Raw genomic sequence first — 18,880 nt, forward strand, 5'->3', positions numbered from 1 at the left:
GTAGACTTTGGTGGGACTGGGAATATAGGGTGGCTTTGGGGACAGGAATAGGGGCAGGAATTTGGGGATGATGATGTGGGGGCAGGAATGGGGGAACTGGCACCTTTGGGCTCAGGTAGTTCTGGGCTTAAGGGAGGGGACAAAGGAAAGACATGCAGCAACAGAAGGAGATAAGACCCGTGAGGATGTGGCCAAGGGGGTGGGATCATGGGAATGGGATCATGAGCTGGTGGGGGTGACCTGTGCCAGCACAGAGTCCCCACGCCTGAGCATGTGTTGGCTGCTGTGTCCCTGTCCTGGAGACCTCTGTGACACACAAATGCCCCCACTGAGATTTTTTGGAGAAATCCCACATCCAGTGCCCCTGAGCCTCTGTTCCTGCCCTGAAACCCCCTCCCAGCCCTGTCCCTTCTCCCTTTCAGCACTGACCCTCGGCCTCGCTGGTGAGTCCTCGGCAGATGCCATGTCCCCACCCTGCTGTCCCCAGCCCCGCGATGGCCCTGGCAGCCTGGTGTCCCGTGTAACCCGCAGGTGCCCAGACCACCCAGCTCCTCGTGGAGCCCCCCTGGACACCGCCGGTGCTGTGGGACCGGGTGACACTGACCTGCCAGGGCTCAGGGAGCGCCGGTGCCACCACCTGGTACAGGAACAGGCAGCGCTGGTGGCAACAGAGACCACAGGACTGCCTCATTGTCACCTATAAGGGCACCTATGAGTGTGACAGACCCGGGAGTGGGCTCAGCCTCCCCATCAATGTCTCAGATGGTGAGGGATGTTTGGTTCTCCCCAGCCTGGCACCCACAGGGACCCCGAGGGCTCTGGGTGGGCTCTGCTCCATGGGTCCCCTCCTGGTGTGACCAGAGCCTGTCCCCTGCTCTGGGGATATCCCAGAGTCTCCCAGTGTGAGCAAAACCCTGGGGGTAATGGGGACCACTGCTGCACTGGGTGTGACCCATGGGGAGATCCTGGTGACATGGGGACCCTCCAGATCCCTGAGATGTGACAGGACCCCCCTGTCCCCCAGGCTCTCTGGTGCTGCAGGTGCCGGCACGGGTGCTGCTGGAGGGGGACACAGTGACACTGCGCTGCCGGAGCTGGAAAGACAAACCGATCACCTCGGTGTCCTTCTACCATGAGGAGGAGGAACTGGGAGTGTTCCCCAATGGCACCCAGCTGTCCCTGTCCCCTCTGCAGCTGAACCACAGTGGCCGCTACAGCTGCAAGGGCCAGGTGGGATCCTGGGGGTGGCAGGAGTCAGCGCCAGTCACAGTGACAGTGCACGGTGAGTTTCCCAAAGCAGCCACCCCAACACCCCCACAGCCCTTCCTCAGGGACTAAGGGCCAAAAATCCCCCTTCCCTCTCCTGTCCTGAGCTCTCCCCTGTGCCAGTGCTGGAGGGTCCCCCCGAGCCCACCGAGGGCCGCCTCTGACTCTCAGCTGCCTCACCACCCACGAGACCCCTGAAGCCCCAAGCCCCACTCCTGCATGTGTTCTACCGGGATGGGCAGGTGGTAGGGAGCCCACAGGGGTCCCCACAGTTGCTTGGTGCCCACCATGGGAGTCTCCCACTTGGGGAATTACAGCTGCCAGGTGCGCCTTGAGGGGCGCCCGTGCGGAAGAGCAGCACCAGGCTCCGCGTCACGGTGAGCAGTGAGTGAGGGGATGGGCACGGGAACCCCCCATTGCCTGCTCAGGCCACCTTGGGTACCTCTTTGCCCCCCATCACATCTTTCTTGTGTCCTTCTACCTCTCCCCTAGTCACCTCACCCCTCTCTGGTGTGACCCCAATTCTGACATCCCCCATCACACCCATTCCCACCCATCCCTATCCCCCCACACCGGCTGCCAGCCCCTCCCTGTGACCTCAGCCCTGTCTCTGTCCCCACAGTGCCTGTGGCCAATGCCACCATCACCCCTGGTGTCCTGGATGTGACACCGCAGCACACAGGGATGCACAAGGACACAGGTGGGGTCACACATGGTCACCAGGGAGTGCAGGATCCCTGGGGTGATGGGTGACCCTGATGTGTCCCCCTCTGTTTCTTGCAGTGGCTGCCGGGGTCGGTGGGGCCCTTTTGTTCCTGCTCCTGCTCGTGGGTGTCATCGTGGCCTGCCACCGGTGGCACTGTGTGGGTGGGTGACAATGGGGGACAGGGGTCCCAAGGAGCTGGGACCTCAGAATTGGGGAACAATAGGGCAGCACACACAGCCCCGGAATTATGACCTTTTCTGTGGGTCCTGTAGGGTTTGGGGAGGTGCTGGAGGATCCTGCAGGGATGTTGGGGCTTCTTTCAGGGGCCCTGGGGGTATTTGAGGGGGCTCTGTCCCTGCCGGGCTTTGGGTTCTTGAGGCTGAATTGGTTGGGGGCACTGTGGAGGTTCATGAATTCTGGGAGACTTCAAGGATGCTTGGGGATCCTGTGGTAAATTGAGGGTCTTGTGGGCACTCAGGATTCTTGAGAGGCCTCAGGGCCCAGGAACCCCACAGTCACCCCTCCCCTCTTTCCTTTGCAGCTGCCAGGAAGAATCAGGAAAGGTGAGTGGGGGCTCAAATCACCCTCTAACCTTCACCCCAAACCCCAAGACCTCCCATTCCCTCCCCCACATCCCCTTTTTTCCCTCAGGTCCCTCCCGGATCACCCAAGCCCCCCAGAGGAGGAGGAGGTGCTGTACACCCACGTCGTGGTCACCAACAGGGCAGCAGGTGAGTATGGGGGAGACACACACAGAAGGACATGTCACCCATGAGTGTCACCCCACCCAGATCCCACAGCCCATGTCTCTCACAGCGGCCCCCCATGCCACCACACTCCAGGATCCCCAGGTGACCTATGCAGAACTGCGGGGACTCCAGGGACGACCACAGGAACCCGGTGACATCTACGGGAATGTGCTGTGACACTGGGGGCAACTGGGGGGAACTGGGGGGAACTGGGGGGAACTGGGGGTCCCCACCCATGGGCACCCACAAGTGTGTGTGCTGCCGCTAAGAACTGCCCCTCTTCCTCCCCGTGGGGGCACAAAGATTGCAAAGGGCTGAGAGAAGAACAATTTCCTGCAACAGCAACGAGAGAGAATAAAACCAATAACAACAGCAACAAGGTTCAGAGTCCAAAGGGTCACAAAAAGAACAATTTCTACGGAAAGCCCAGAAAAAGAAACAAACCCCAGACATTTTCCACAGCACGTTTCATTCACCAGAGGAACCTGGCAGAGCGCTTGATCTTCCTTCCTCTGATGGCCACATCAGCCTTCAGGAGGCTCTGGATTCTCTTCTCCCCTGCCCCAACCCCCTCCTCTGCCATGTTCCCCAAACAAGGATGTCATAAAGGCCCTGTGGGGGATCCAGAGCCTCCCTCTTTTCCAGGGTGGGTGGGATCAGGCCATGGCACAGGACAGGGTGCCAGAGACAGGAAACATTTGATGTCTGGAGACATTTTGGAACACCTGTGTGTGGCAGGGGTGGGCCAGGCCTTGCTTTTGGTGAGACAGGGCCCATCTGTCCATCAGTGTGTCAGCTGTGGCACACTAAGGACAGTGTGACATTCTGCCAAAGCCAGCTCCTGAGTGGCCGGGTGACCAGAAGTGGCAGCTGGGGAGAGGGCCCCTGGTGTCCCAACAGGGTTCAAAGGCAGAGCATGAGGTGGCCAAGTCTCTGACCCTGTCTCCTGTTGGGGTGTCTGTCCCATCCACACTGGAACCCAGGAGTTGGCAACTCATTGAAATGAGAAATTTCTGACAAGGAAAGTGGGAATGTTTCTGGAATGGAAAGAAGACCCATGCCTAAACCATTTTTTTTCATTTCAACGATTATGGGGCTTTCAGGCAGAAGTGTATTAAAAGGAATAACAGCTCTTTAATGGGAAATTTATAAACCAGGACACAATAATCAACACAAAATCAGAACTTACTCTCCCGCTCATCACTGTTGGTTTTTGTGGCAGTTATAACCGCTGCCAGCAGGGGGCGCTGCAGGGAGCCCTCCCGGCCAGCAGGGGGCGGCGCAGGGAGCACTCCCGGCCAGTAGGGGGCGCTGCAGGGAGCCCTCCCGGCCAGCAGGGGGCGCTGCAGAGAGCACTCCCGGCCAGCAGGGGGCGCCCCGGTCGAGCTCCATCCCCTCAGGGCCCATGGCGGCCTCGGACGGGAGGGAGGAGGGGAAATCGCTCCTTTTGCAAACTCACGGGCACCAATCGGTCCCGGCACCACCACCAGCAGCGGGTAGACGCCACAAAAGCAGCAGGTTGCATCCTAGTGCCCAGTGGCCGCATAGCAATATCCTGGGACCAGGCACACGTCCTGCCCATTGCCTGTGACCTCTTTCCATAATCCCGAATGGAAGGAAGGCAGCGCCTGACCCCAGGCAGGTCTCGAGTCCACAGCAGCACCTTTGGTGGCTTTACACCACAATTCCTGCAAACCCTCAGCCTTTCACTCAGGTGAGGAGTACAGGGATGGAGCAGCCTTGGGGACACCTGGAATCCAGACAGGGTCACTCCCCAGAGCTCCACGACAGCCATGGGGCAGAGCCACTGCTCGATATTTCTATACTTTTCTCTCTTATTTGTCAGCTGTAGTCTGAAACCAAACATTCTTTCCATGAGGTTCCAGAAGGCTGTAGGTTTTGTTCAAGCAGGAGGGTCCCGATCATGTTGCTGAACAGATTGTTGTGGGATTTGCAGTACTTCCGGGGCTCTCTCAGTCCATTACCTAGAGGAACAAAGGATCAATTGCTGCATTTCTAGACTGGTTCCCTCCCAGCTGCCCCTGTACGACAAGTTTCCAGCCAGCCCTGCTCTGAAAACCATCAAAGGCCCTTGCAGAGCCACTGCTTGGGCTCCCATCGGGGTTTGTGCTTCTTGCAGGGCTGAGCAAACCACAGGCAGGCCTTTTCCCCCCACAGAATTCTCACCTCTGCAGCAGCTCTAAAGCTGCCAGAATCAAAGCCAAGGGGGCAGGGGGGACCCTGAGGTCCTGGCTGCCACCTGGGGCTGGCCAGAGCAGGGCTGGGCAATGGCCATCCCTGTGCAGTGGGGCTGGGCCATGGCCGGGCCCCATCCTTGGATGGCCACTGGCTTCAAGGAGCAGGAGTTTGGGAGCTCCTTCCTGCGCCGGGCTCCATGCCCTGGCTGCTCTTGTAGGCTCAGATCCTGCAGGGGGTGGGCTAGAAGGGAGAAGTCTGGACCCTCCCAGAGGGTCCTGCCCAGCCACAGGACAGGGCCCCCCTTGGCCACCAGGTGTCCTCCCTGGGACAGGATCCCCCCAGCACAGGAGCACCCTGGATGTGCCCCCCCAAGAAAGAACCCATCCCCCATGTGACAAAGGTGTCAAATGGCCTCTTCCTTCTGCTGCGGGAGAGACAAAGTGAAAGTGTTGGGGAGGCAGAGCCAGACACCCCCATCCTGCACAGCCTCCCCATCCCTCCCTGCAGACCCCTCACCCCTGCTTCCCCCACCCTGGGCTTCCCCCAACCCCTTTCCTGCTCAGGGCCTCTCCGGGATCATCAACATCTGAACTGGGGGCTTGTGAAATTGAGGGGTAAAATGATGGAAATGGAAATGAAGAGACAAAAAATTCACTGGGGGTTGGTGGGACAGAGACCTAGAGCCCCTTGGAATAAGGCTGGGGTGACCCCCTTGTGGGGGGATTACTTGTGGGGTTACTTGTGGGGTCTGTGCTGGGCTCTGGGTAATCCCAAAATCTGAAGCACCCAAGGAAGGAGCTGTGACCCATCAGCCCACCCAGCAACTGCTCTGTGATAGTCTGTCTGAAATTTCTCTCATTTGTCTCATGATTTTCATCATAAAAAAGGACAGAAACTGAGACCACCCCAAGATCCTTTTTGATATCCGGGTTTGACGAAAGTCTGCCAAGCTTACAAGGCCAAGACGTAACTCCCAGCCTGCCAAGTAATTGTGCAAACGAGCACCTTGACCCGTTTTGCAACAATAAGCCTTGGAATTTCCCTGCCTCTCAGCTTGGATGGACTCTTTTCTGGAATAACCTTTAAGTGGTCCCCACAGAAGACCCTTCATCTGTTCTGCAACCACCGTGACTGACTGACTGAGATGGGAGAAGTCTCTTCTCCAAGGACTGAGACATGAAACCCTCACATAAAGAAAACTCATTTTCTTCCCAAGGATTGAGACTGAAACCTGGGGGGAACTGGTGGGGGGAACAGAACAGACTGGGATGTTTGCTTGCGGGTGCAGACCATGATGTTTGCTTGTGGGTAGTGATTATTGGGACTATTGGACCAAGAAGGAAACTATTGCATTATTCCCCCCCCCCCCCCCCCCGCCCCGACTTTTGCAATCTTCCATAGGATAAAAACCCCCAGGTTAGCTAGTGCAATTCGAAGATCTTCCCCGCTCTTGGAACAACTCCTCGACTGATGGAACCTTGACTGGACTCTGAAGGACCCCGTCGCTTCCACGGGTGGTAGCTATAGCCTCCTCTTTTCTCTTTATCCCCCTATTTTTCCAGATGCTTTCCCCACTTTCCCTCTTTTCCCTCACACGCATTTTTGCTGTAATCATTCAATAAAGTACACTGTTTTGATGGTTACTGCAAACCCCCTTTGCCGTGTTGGTATTTTGTACTGAGAAATGCTTTGGAAACAAATCATCACGAAATCCGTCAATAAGGACAGTTTGTGACATGCCCATCCCTGACACTCCCATTACCCTGGGAACCCGACTGTGGGAGCCCCATTCCTTATGTCCCACCCTCTCTGCAAGCCCATCCCAGTGCTGACATTCCCCACTGATCTCCATGGCCCAAGATCCCATTCCAAGGCACCCTCTCCTGTTCATTCCATCCTCTGAAATCCTCCTTCCCCCAGGACCTTGATTCTCCCAGCACCTACCATTCCCCAATGCCATGACCCCAAATCTCTGGAGCCCAGGTTCCCCTGGGACTCCCATCCCTTTGTCCCCCCAGCTCTGGGGACCCCCATTCCCATGGCACCCTCATTCCCAGTGACTCCCCCTACTCAAAACCCCCATTCCCCAGGGACTGAACCCTGCCTCCCCAAACCCACTGAGCCCCCCACTCCTGGGAATCCCATGTCTCACTTTGTCCCACCCAGCCTTGTCCCCAGCCTGTGCCCAGCTTGTGGCCACCCTGCCCCCACCAAAGGCCACCTACATATGGGGACAGACGTGACCTCGCTTCCTTCCCCTTCATCCGAAGAGCCGCCAGCCAGGGGAGCGGTGGCCACAGCAGCGAGTGACAGCCAGTCCACATGGCTGGGGACACTGGGATGGCCGGGAAGGTGGCACTGCTCCTGTGGGGTGAGTGCCCTGGGCACAGGCATGACACCCTGGGGATGGAGGGGAGGGTGCACAGGATAGCTGCGGGGTCCCCTGAGGTCCCCAATGCCAGCAGAGCCAGTCCATGTTACCCACAGTGGACCCAGGTGGGACTGTGACTGATGTAGGGTTGCTTTGGGGACAGGAACAGGGGGCAGGAATTTGGGGATGGGGTTTTGGGAGCAGGAATGTGGGGACTGGCACCTTTGGGCTCAGGTAGCTCTGGGGATAGGGACAAGGGAACTGGGATGCAGGGACAGAAGGGGACAAGAACCATGAGGATGTGGCCATGGGGGTGGGATCATGAGCTGGTGGGGGTGACCTGGGCCAGCATGGGCTGTGTCTGTGTTGTCCTTGTGCCTGGGGTGTCCACAGTGTCCCCGTGTTCTGCCTCAGCCCAGGGTGGCCTCGGAGTCCCTGTTCCCAAGGTGTCTGTTCCACACGGATGTGGTGCACGGGTAGCTGAGACACAGACATGACCCCTGGCCTCTTCCAATCTTTTGGGGCCACCCACATGCACTTTCCCACAAGAACTGATGTCCCCATAGGGACAGTTTGGAGACACCCTAACCTGGGTGCCACTCTCCCTATGTTGCCACCACTACTGAGCCCTGTCCCTTCTCCCTTCCAGCCCAAACCCTCGGCCTCTCTGGTGAGTACTCGGGGGATACCATGGCCCCACTCTGCTCTCCTCACCCCTGCGCTGTGGCCCTGGAAGGCTGGTGTTCCCTGTCACCTGCAGGTGCCCAGACCACCCAGATCCTAGTGGGGCCCCCCTGGACACCAGCGGTGCTGTGGGATACTTACCTGTGAGACAGAGTAGAAATTTTCCAGGGTAGAAATACATTTTGATTTAGGTGAAATGTCCATCCTTGAATTGTCTGTAGCTTGCTGTTTAGTCTCACTGCCTGTTCTCTTGAAGGGCCTGTGATTAGAGAGACTGCTTCAGCCGAAGGACAAGAGATAAAGGGGGGAAGAAGAGAGCAGACAGAGCAAGGCAACCTGACCCAAGAGTTCCTTCTGAAGAATTAGTAGCAAATGTCACATGAAATCAGTAGAATGAATATGTATGAACCTGTTGTGAAATTATATGCATATGTATTTGAGAGAGCCATAAAAAGAGACCTGAAGTTCACAGAGGTACACTTGCCTTTTGAGGGGAGTAATCCCCGCATGCGTCCAGCGCTGCAATAAACATACCGACTTTACAACTTTCACAAATTGTGGAGCTTTTTTGATCTCTTCCACAAAACAGTAGAGACACCTGTGATCTTACTGATGACCTCAGTGGGAATCTGATGCCATCTATCTTGCAACTTTTCTCCCAGGAAGTGGATCTCTCGGGCAAGTCCTTTGACTTTGCTCTTCTGGATGCTGAAGACAGCTTCCAGCAGACTCTGGATGAATTTCTCTCCTTTCTCAAATACTTCCATTGTCGTGTTCCCCCACACAATGATATCATCGATGTGCTGCAGATGTTCTGGAGCTTCACCCTTTTCCAGTGCAGCCTGGATCAGTCCATGGCAGATGGTGGGGCTGTGCTTCCACCCCTGGGGCAGTCGGTTCCAGTTGTACTGCATGGCCCTCCAGGTGAAAGCAAACTGAGGCCTGCATTCTGCTGCCAGAGGAATGAAGAAAAATGCATTGGCAATGTCAATAGTGGCAGAGCACTTTGCTGCCTTGGACTCCAGCTCGTACTGGAGTTCCAGCATGTCTGGCACAGCAGATGCTGGTAATTGGCACTTGTTGCTCTTTCACCTTCTGGAGTCCTACTGCAGATGGTTTTCTGATAGTCCAGGCAAGGTGTTCAATGGCTTCATGTTCTCATCCTCTGCAGCAGCTATGCCAAAAGCCCATCTGAGTCCATTTGGGTCTTTGTAATAGCCATTCTGGAGGAAGTCTATGCCCAGAATACATGGGGCCTCTGGGCCAGTCACAATAGGATGTTTCTGCTCTTCCTTTCCAGTCAGGCTCACCTGGGCTCCCAACAGGGTCAATTGCTCTAATCCCCCCATCACCCCAGCAATGGAAACAGGTTCCGCCCCCACATCTCCCAATGGCATTAGGGTACACTGCACACCAGCATCAACTAAGGCATTGTATTTTTTGTGGCTCTGATGTGTCAGGCCATCGGATCCACACCGTCCAGAAAATCCGGTTTTCCCGTGCCTCTTCCTGGCTAGAGGCAGTGCCCTCCTAGCCTTGGTTATTATTTCTTTCCTGGGCATACACAGTAGAGGTTTCTTCAAGGGGATCTGACAGATCATACCCAGCAGCTCGGTCATGGGAGGTTGAGGCTGCCTTCACTTTAGGGGAACTCTCTCGGTTAGTGTTTCCCTCCTTGAGCTGATGCACCCGTGCTGCCAGGACAGAAGTGTATTTCCCATGCCACATTCCCATGTCTTCCCCATGGTCATGAAAGAAGAACCACAGGTCAGCCCTTGGGGTGTACCTCTCTCTCTAGCTGGGGGATGCTGGGCTCTGACTTTGGGGCCTGTGACTGGCACAAGTGCTGCACTGATCTTCCTCTCCTCCTCCTCCATCTCCCTCATCTCCTCTTTGATCAGGTCCTTGATCACAGCAGAGACATGAGCCTGCATTGGGCTATTGATCATACTCTCACAATTTCTAAGCTTGTTGGTGACAGAATCAACTGTCTCTCAGTAGTTTTCAGCATTAATCTTTGCAATGAAGGTGGTGTATTGGGATGGCCCCAGATTTGCCAGACTCCACAGCATTTGCCCTGTGCACCTGAGCTCATCAGGGTCATTATCATGCTGTCCATCCCTCCCAAAGAGTACCTCCAATACTGCCACTTCTCTCAGCTGTTGGATCCTTTCCTTAAGGGTCTTCCAGCACATTCTATGGTGGTGCTCCTGCATTCCCTCCCTGTGGACAAACCCCTCTCTGACAGTCATTAAAAGCTGCTCTCAGAGGGAAAGGGACCATGACTCTCTTACAAATACCTGATTCACACCTGAGACCTGGGTCAATAGTTCCAAATTCCTTGCCTCACCACCATCCAGTTGCACTCCTGTACCCATAAGGTCCCAGACCCGGATTAACCAGGTTGTATAAGCCTCACGTCCCCATCATACAATGTCTTTGTGCAGTTCACCCACAGGGACTTTCGTACATCAGGGACTCAGTGATGATCTCAACCATTGGTTCTCCTTTGGGTTGTGAGGGCCCTCCTTTCATGTCCTTGTCTGGGTGCTCTGATTTCTTCTTAGGTCTCCTTGTTTCCACAGGGGCGAATGCTGCTGGCTGTGACTGCCTTTGCAGTTCAGCTGGAACCTGGACAGTTGTAACATCTGTGGGCTCCACTGCTGCACCATCAGACTCTCTCTCTTTGAGGCAGGGGGAGGGTTTCTCAACACGTGGGGAAATGTACTCCTTCAGCATCTGGCCCATCTCTTTCACCAGAACCCCCACCCAGTCTGGGTGGTTCGTTTCTGAGGTGGGCTGTGGGGCAGGGTCAATCTCGGGGGCAGCAGCATCCCTTGTCTCTGGGGTAGGTGTCAGTGTGGTTATCCATGTTAAACTTCCCTTATCTCTGAATGCTAAATAGAACAGGCTTACCAGCAACACCAGCAACTGTATATCATTAGCATTTTGAGTTGATCTGGACCCTTTGAAAACTGGTGGGGCAAACTCAAAGAGCTGTGTGAAGGGTTGGGAGAAAATTTCCCCCAGTGTCATTTCCTCAGCAAGTACCATTATTAAAGAAACCCCAAACCCACACATTGTGTGATAGCTCTGAATCCATGTGCCTGCCTTCCAAAGGAAGTTAAAGATCCATGAATTCCTCACCTCATTAAGCCATAAAGCAAACTGGATAATGGCCACAGCAGCCCTATTTATGGTTAGCCTGTGTTCCCAGGGATTGCCGGGGTGCTCCTGATGGGGCAGAAGGAAGAGCTCCAGGCCCTCCCTGAGGGTGAGTGAGGGCAGTGGGCTGTCAGTGGGGGTTGGCCAGGGAGCTGCAATCCCTGCCCAAGCTGCGGTGGGCTTCACTCCTTGTGGGGACAAGGGGTGGCGTGGGCAGAGCTTTCAGGGACATAGGTGAGGGGATTCATGGTCAGCACCTTGCAGCTGATCCCCTTGGCCACTCCTCTCCTGTGGCCATGGCAAGAGCTGGGTGGGATGGCCCTGGCAGGAAGGTCTCCTTGGATTCCTGCACATCCAGGTTCTGACTGTGGCTCTGCTCCTCTCTCTTCCAGCCCTTCAAGGCCTGAGTGAAGACAACAGCCCCTCTCACATAAGCACATTGATACAGATGATGTTTGAGGGAAGAGCTGCAGAACTACTTTCATCTGCTGGCTCAGAAGAACCAGTATCTCTTGAAGACCTCCAGATCCCTTGGAAGGTGAGACCACATGGAGACCAGAGGAGACCAGCTGGAGCTCCAGGGCATAGCTGATGATTAGCACAGTTGAACTTGTGGGAATCTCCCATAGCTCCTGCCTTCTCCCTCCCTGTTGACAGCTTCCTGCCTCCAGCCCTCAGACCCTGCCCATCCCCTTTCTTCTCTCCCAGCTCATCCCTTTGCTTCACCTTCCATTAATAAACAGTTTGGCTTCTTCGCTTTACCTGCATCTCTCTGGAGCTGGAGCGATGCAAATCCGGAGCCCTGGGACACACAGGCCCTTCTTGCCATTCTCTTCCATGCTGTGTTTTGTGCACAGACACAGAGGAACAAGGGCAGATCAGGCTGGAAAGGTCCCTGTGCTGGAGGTCCAGTTCCACAACACTGTGGAGCTACAGATCTTGCTGTGCACCCTGGAGTCCCTGGGCTTTGGAAGAGCCAACCTGAGGATGCTCTGAACCCAGCGGTGAGGGACTCCATGGCAAGCATCCACAGAGGGCAAAGAGCTTGGAATGCTGGAGGGTTTCAAGAACAGCTTCCTGAAAGCACAGCAGTGCTCCATCTCTGCACAGGATCAGGAAGAGGGCAGAACCAAAGACCATCTGGGCTTAACAGAGAGCTTTGGGAGTGCCTAAGAGCAAATGAAGCAGCTGCACAGTGCCTGAGACTCAGACAAACAACTGTGCCAGTGCCTGGAGCGCTGTCAGGCAGTGCTGGGATCCCGGGTGTGGTTCTGGTCCCTACAAGTGAGGAATGGCAGCCCCAGGCTCAGACCCAGTCAGAAAGCCAACCAAGTGAGACCACAGGTGTAGCGGACACTGAGATGGCTAGGGCCCTGTGGAGGATGTAAGCCTGAGATAAGCAATTGCTGAGTCAGAATAGCTAAGCCTGGAGTCCTCACTTAGGTCCTCTGGCCTAGCTTATCGCTCTGTGACCCTATAGGCTAGTTTCCCTAACCCTTACAATTGGTCAGTTTTCAATCTCTCCTAACCCTATATAAGTAGCCATCCTGGCCCATTCTGGTAGAAGAGCTGCTCGTCGGAACCCTTCGCGAACTCCCTGCAAATTAACCATCATGGAATCTCTGAGGCTGCCTTCTCCTCTCTCTCCATCTGCTCTGTGGATGCCACTGAGGCCAGCATCTTAGCAAGCAAAGAGCTGAAATTATAAAAGAGCTGAAAATCACTAAGAGCTGATAATCACTGAGCTTGCTAAGATGTCAGGCTAAAGGGCACTTAGGCCTCGGACACTCGGCCTGCTGAAGGCTGAGCTGCCCGGCCTGAGACTGCTCGCCTGAAGGAACCCTGGACCCGTCTCGCTGTCTGGCTAGAAGAGACCCAGTGGCAGTACACAGACAGGGAGGGCAGCCTTCCAGTTTCTCGTGGGCATGGCCGCAAAACAAACCCTGCTGCTTCTTCCTCCACCTGTGTTTGGGGTGTGCTGGTGGCAGAGCCAGCCAGGTTGTGCTCTGCGTTCCAGAGCCTGTTGGGAGCGGGCATGAAAAGCACTGTGTGCACAGCAGAGAGTGCTGGAAGGTTCTGGCAAGAGCGTCCTGTGGGGACAGGGCTCTGGGCTCTGGCTGGGAACAGCCTGGTTTTGCTGCTGTGACCGCAGACAGAAGCTGAGGCAGGTGAAGAGGGAGCGGGCAGCTTGTGTTTGTAGAGGGCCTGGGGCTGCACCTCTGAACCTCCACCTGGAAACACACTTGGGGGAATACCAGCTAGAGCTAGAGTGCCTGTCCTGAAAGGACCTGGAGTCATTCAGCCTTGCCAGCTTTTCTCAATAGTGTGTTGGTGTTCCCCAGGAAAGCTACACATTTGGGAAAATGCCCTTGGAGGAAAGGGGCTTGCTTCTCAAGGAAAGTGCTTCCCAGGGAGCTTCCAGTGATGTGGGAAGGATGATCCAGGAGCCCTACGCCTGGCAGCCTGAGCTTGCCACCAGGGAAGGCCTTGGAGCAGATCCTCCTGAGTGCCATCCCACGGCACGTGCAGGGAACCAGGGCATCTGCTGGAGGGTGGGAAAGCTCTGCGGAGGGACAGGGACAGCTGGGGGTCCTGGTGGGGTGTTGAGGGCTTCTGGGCAGGAGTTTGTGGGTGGGGTTGGTGTTGATGGGGTGTTGGGGAAGGAGTTGTCTGGAAGGTGAGAGGTCTAGGCTGGAATTTGAGTCACTTTGAAGGCAGCATCTGTGGTTTGGCACAGCTTTGGTTACAGAGGGCATAAAGAATATCTGTGACTCTTCCTGTTCAAGGTCCTGATTCTCCTGCAGGGAACAAGAGGGGAGAGCTGTACTTTACTGGCCACTTGGATATCTGTACCAGGGGGAGGATTAGCCATTTGCCATCTACTTGTTTGTTTGGGCTACTTTTGTAACTCTGAGTGGACTTTCATTCCTTGAGAGCTTTTAATCTTTAAGAGAATTAGGATATTATCATCCTTTCATAGAAAACCGTTTGCAAACCAAAGAATTGCCTTTTTCTTGCCTCTGTGTAGTGTTACATTCTGTAAAGTGAATCTCAGTGGATGATGTTAGGGCAAATGTGTTGCTGCTTTGAGATGGGAAGCAAAATTCCAACTCTTCACTTTCTCAGGCCATCCCAATGAATTTGGGAAGTTTGCAACTTTTTGAAACTACTTGAGTTGAGCAATGGGAAGTAAAGCTTTCCTGAAGTGAGGATTCTTAAACGCCAGATTCTTCTGTGCCTTCACTGCTAAGGTGTTTTTGTGCTAAAGGAGATTATTTCAATGAGAAAATAATTTCAGCATGGAGTGAGAGCTTCTGACAGAGACCAAGTGCTGCCAGCAGTTGCTCCAGGTGCTCCTGCCAACAGCCCCTGCAGGAAGGAGCACAGCCCCCAATGCACGTGGGGTTTGGCTCCCTCTGGCACAGAAGCCCCTGGGAGCACAGGTCTCTGGAGCAGGAGATGGGCACCAGCGCTGCCAGGGCTCAGGGGGGTGGCAGGTCTGCTTGGGTGGGTGGGCCCACCTGCCCAGAGGGCTCAGAGCTCCCCAGCCCATTCCCCTGTACAGCCTGGTCCAGGTGTCTGACCAACAGAGAGTTACAGGGCCCTCTTGCTGCTCTCTTTGACAGCCCTTGCATTCAGCCCCCGAGCCTGCTGCCATGCTCCCTCACTGCCCCTCAGGAGCCTGTCCCCACAGGGCTGGGCTGCCTGGGTGCTGCTGGCCAGGGCCAGTGGGCAGAGGCAGAGCTGGCAGCCAGCTCAGATCCCCACTGCTGCCCAGGCCACGGTGCTGTGTCTGAGACCCCCCTTGAGACAGAGCTCTAACCCCACAGAGCTGCTTTGACCATGTGGAAGACCATCATGTCCTCGCCCAGGACTGCGGAGCCAGTGCTGCTGATACTCCTGGATGTGCTGGGCAACTGGCCAGAGCACAGCACCTGCACGTCTGATGGGGACAAAACGGATGTCTTTGTCCTGGCTGTGAGTTTCTGAAACTGGCCTTTGCTGGCTCCAAGGCCGCCTCTCCAGCAGCTTTCCATCCTCCTTCCCCCACTGCATCTCCCTCCCTCAGGTGATGGGCTGAATCCTGGCCTCGGGGCAGCTTCAGGGGCACCAGGCCCCGTGCTCCCCCTGTGTCTCCCTGGGCCTCTCCCTCCTTTGCTTAGGCCCTGCCACATGGACACCTTGGCACTGAGCGCTGTCTCAGGGGACTTTGTCCTTTGCAGGCAACTGTGGTGATGTGGAAGATCCTCCAGGTGCCCTGTGTCCCACATATGGTGACGGTGTATTTCCTCCCACGTATCTGTGCATGTGCTCTTCTAAGTGTTCTTCAGCACTCTGGATATGCCAGAAGATGACAATACCTTCTGGAAGGGATGCCAGGAAGAGCATGGCCTTGCCACCAGCCCTAACAGGGGCTCCATCCCACTTCTCCTATCCCTGTCATGTCCCTAGACAGGAGCCAGTGCTCCCAGCGTGACCTGGGCTTTGCTCTGCATGCAGGTTTGCAGTGCAGACCCTCAAGTCCCTGCTCTGCCGAATGCAGCAGGAATATGTAGTGGTGGCAATGGAACGCAATTGTGGCTGGGACACACTGCTGTGCGCTGACACCCACCACTGTGCCGTGGGTCTGCTGGCCAGGTGAGACCCCCTTCTCCCCACTGGCTCTGACATTTGTGCTCTGTGCCCAGGGTGCTTCTCACAGTCCCTGTGGTCATGGGCCAGAGGGCCTTGTCACCAAGGGATGGCCAAGCAGACTGGAAAAGGCTGGGAGAGGAGGGTGCCCACAAGGAGCTGCCTCCCAAATAGGCCAGGGCCCCTTGCAGGATGCTGGGGAAAGACCAGACCTCTGTGAGTCAGTCCTGAAAAAAGTTTGCCCCCTGGACCACAGTCTTGGTTCCTTCTTCTCTTGCCAGGGAGATGTGCTGTGTCTTCATCCCCTTGTGTTCCCGCATCGCTCGCTACCTGCTCCGGCTGCTCAGCACACAGGAGCCACGCTGGGAGCTGCCCGCCCTGGCCTTCCTTGTGGAGGTGAGCCTGATGGCCAGCGCTGCCTCGCTCAGCTGCCTCCCAGCTCTCTGCACTCTCGGAGCCGCAGTTCCCTGGGACGGTGCCCACGCCCTGTGCTGCTGCCTGGGCACAGTCCTGTGCAGTTCTGGGATCCTGCCAGCCGGGTCTCCTGTCACTGCCCTGTGCCTTTCAGGTCCTCGCGTGCCTGGATTTGAGTGAACGTGGTGCTAACAGAGTCCTGCAAGTCTTGTCAAGGCAGCTGCAGAGCGAGTGCAGGGAGAGGCGTCGCCTGGCACTCAGGGCCCTTCTCGATCTCATTGAGGAGCCCTCTATGGTGAGAAGGGGGCAGCGGCTGAGGCTGAGCTGGGGAATGCAGTCACTTGGGTTTGGCTGGGCTTTGGGTGCCGGGGCAGCTGCTCCCAGCTCTCCTGCCTCCCAGTTCAGCTGCCCAAGTGCTTCGGGACAGACCTCTGGCCTCCAGGCCCTGCAGCAGCAGGATGGCGTTTCACAAACTTGTGTTCCGCACAGACCAAAAAAATGTGGAGCCTGACTGAAAGTCTTGTGAAGCTCCTGTGGGACACAGATGGAGAGATAGTTAGCATGACAGTCATGCTTCTCAGCTTTATCATCTTGGACAATGACATGCTGATACCCAGCCCCATCACACTGCAGCTGCTTGAGGCGCTCCTGCCACTCTTTGACCACGTAAGGCTCGCTGCCCCCAGCCACGGCCACTGGCTGCTGCCTGGACACTTTGTGCCCTGTGGATTGGCAGGCCTGTGCCAAGATGAGCCCCATGCACGCAATGCTGAGTTTTATTTTTCTTCCTTTCATACAGAACAATAGCCAGGTGCAGCTGCTCTCCATACTGCTCTTCCAAACATTGGTGACTCTTCCACTGGAAAAGGGAAAAAAGGCCCTGAAGACACCCTTGTGCCAGAGCCTGCTGCCACTCTTCTTCCACTGCCATAATGACAATCAGCTTGTGGCACAGGTGAGGACTCATGGGCTTCTGCTGTCCCCCTAGCAGGGGGCTCGGCTGCCTCCTGCACTGGCGCCTGCCGGGCTGCAGCCTCCTCCAGGCCTTGGCATTGGGACACGGGTCCTGCACCCTGGGCTGTGGGGCCATCTCCCCATCTCTGCTGCTCTCCAGGCTTCTCGGGAACTGCTGTTTTGTGTGGCCAATTTCCTGAATAGGAGGGATCTTGAAAGACTGGTGAAGAACCAGAAGCTGTGGAATTTCACTGAGTGCCTGGTAAGGACAGCTTGTAAGGCCCAGCCTCAGCCTGGAGAAGCCCCCAGAGCGCGGTGCTCAGAGTGCGAGGCTGGCAGCTGTGCCCCTGCCCGCTGCTGCACCCAGAGGCCGCACGGGCTCTTCTCCAGGCTCCGGTGGGCCCGAGCCGGGGGCCGATGCAGTCCCGGCCCGGTGGGGCTGTGGGGCAGGCCGGCACCGCGTCTCCCCGGGCAGCAGCCGGCCCTCTGCCCCCTCCAGAGCCCGGCGCCAGCGGCTGCTGGCCGCGCCTCAGGGCTGTGCGGGCAGGGGAGGCCGGGGCTGGGCGCAGGCAGCGCCCGCCCGAGGGGCTGAGCCCGCGCCAACCCTTCCCTCCTGCCGCTCTCTCCAGCTGGCAGAGGACAGCAGCAGAGCGGCCGAGCACCTGCGCTGGGCCCTGCCATACCGGCAGAGCCCACAGGAGTCCCTGCGAGCGGCGGCCATCAGGTTCATGGGTGAGCCACGAGCCCGGGCTCCCTCCCCGGCCCGCCGCAGCTCGGCCCCAGCCCCGCCTGCTGCCCCGGCAGCGCCAGCCGGGCCCGGCGCCGTGGAGCCCCGCCCGCCCTCGGCGCTGCTGCCGCCCTCTGGCAGCCGTGCCCTGGGCCGGCAGCGTGCGGCAAGGGCCGGGCTGAGCCCTGCCGGGCCAGCAGGGCGTGTGGCCACAGCGCCGGCAGCGCCGCTGGCAGGGAGCTGTGCCGCTGGCGCCGTGACAGGCTCTGTGTTCCCAGGGATGGCCGGGCAGCACCTGAAGGGGAAGAAGGAAGAGCTCCGGCTCATCTGCTACAGTGAGTGAGGGCAGCGGGCTGGCAGCGGGGGCTGGCGGGGGGAGCTGTGAGCTCTTCCCCGGCTGCGGAGGGCTCTGCTCCCTGTGCGGCCGAGGGGCGGCGTGGGCAGAGCACACAGAGATTTCAGGGCCACGTGGGGGATTCGTGGCCAGCAGCTTCGGGCTGGCCTGTTGGTCCCTGCTCCCTCCTGGCCATGGCTAGAGCCGGCTGGGATGGCCCTGGCAGGGGGCTCTACTCGGGTCCCCTCAGGTCCGGGATCTGACTATGGCTCTCTTCCTCTCTTTCAGCCCTTGAACACCTGACGGAGGACATCAGCAGTGCCGTGTCAGATGTGGCACTTCAAACATTGTATGTTCTCCAGTCACTACAGAGTGAGCGATCTTCTGTCTTCCAGAGGCTGCAGGATCAGCTCCTCAGGGCATGGAGGACACGGCCTCATCTGTCAGGGCTCGGCTGTCTGCCCTGCTGGAGCTCTGCAGAGACCTGAGCCCAGAGGCTCTGTCTGCTGGGGCCACTTGAACCAGTGGGAATTTTCTATTTCTTTGAGACTGTTCTTCTTTTTGTTTTTTCTTTAGTATATAGAGTGTGTTGTAATACACAGACTCCCAGGATCTTTCTTTTGCTTCCCAGGGTCTCCAGGGCATAGGGGAAGAGGGGAAAAAGGGTGCTTGGGCTCGG

The 18,880-nt window shown here is 56.9% G+C and overlaps 1 protein-coding gene across 1 annotated transcript; it reads left to right on the forward strand.

The window, feature by feature from the left end:
• Nucleotides 1-458: 458 nt before the first annotated feature.
• LOC311165839 (uncharacterized protein) lies at nucleotides 459-18,504 on the forward strand (the record flags this gene model as incomplete). The annotated part of the gene is given in 10 exon segments (XM_084227339.1): nucleotides 459-521; nucleotides 525-765; nucleotides 1,025-1,282; nucleotides 2,050-2,133; nucleotides 2,245-2,359; nucleotides 2,624-2,703; nucleotides 2,789-2,889; nucleotides 16,341-16,481; nucleotides 17,301-17,402; nucleotides 18,490-18,504. Coding segments are annotated over 10 exon segments (1,200 nt in total).
• Between the last annotated feature and the right edge of the window lie 376 nt (nucleotides 18,505-18,880).

This window comes from Fringilla coelebs, assembly GCF_963513975.1.
Source record: "Fringilla coelebs genome assembly, contig: SCAFFOLD_30, whole genome shotgun sequence".
NCBI classification, from domain to species: domain Eukaryota; kingdom Metazoa; phylum Chordata; class Aves; order Passeriformes; family Fringillidae; genus Fringilla; species Fringilla coelebs.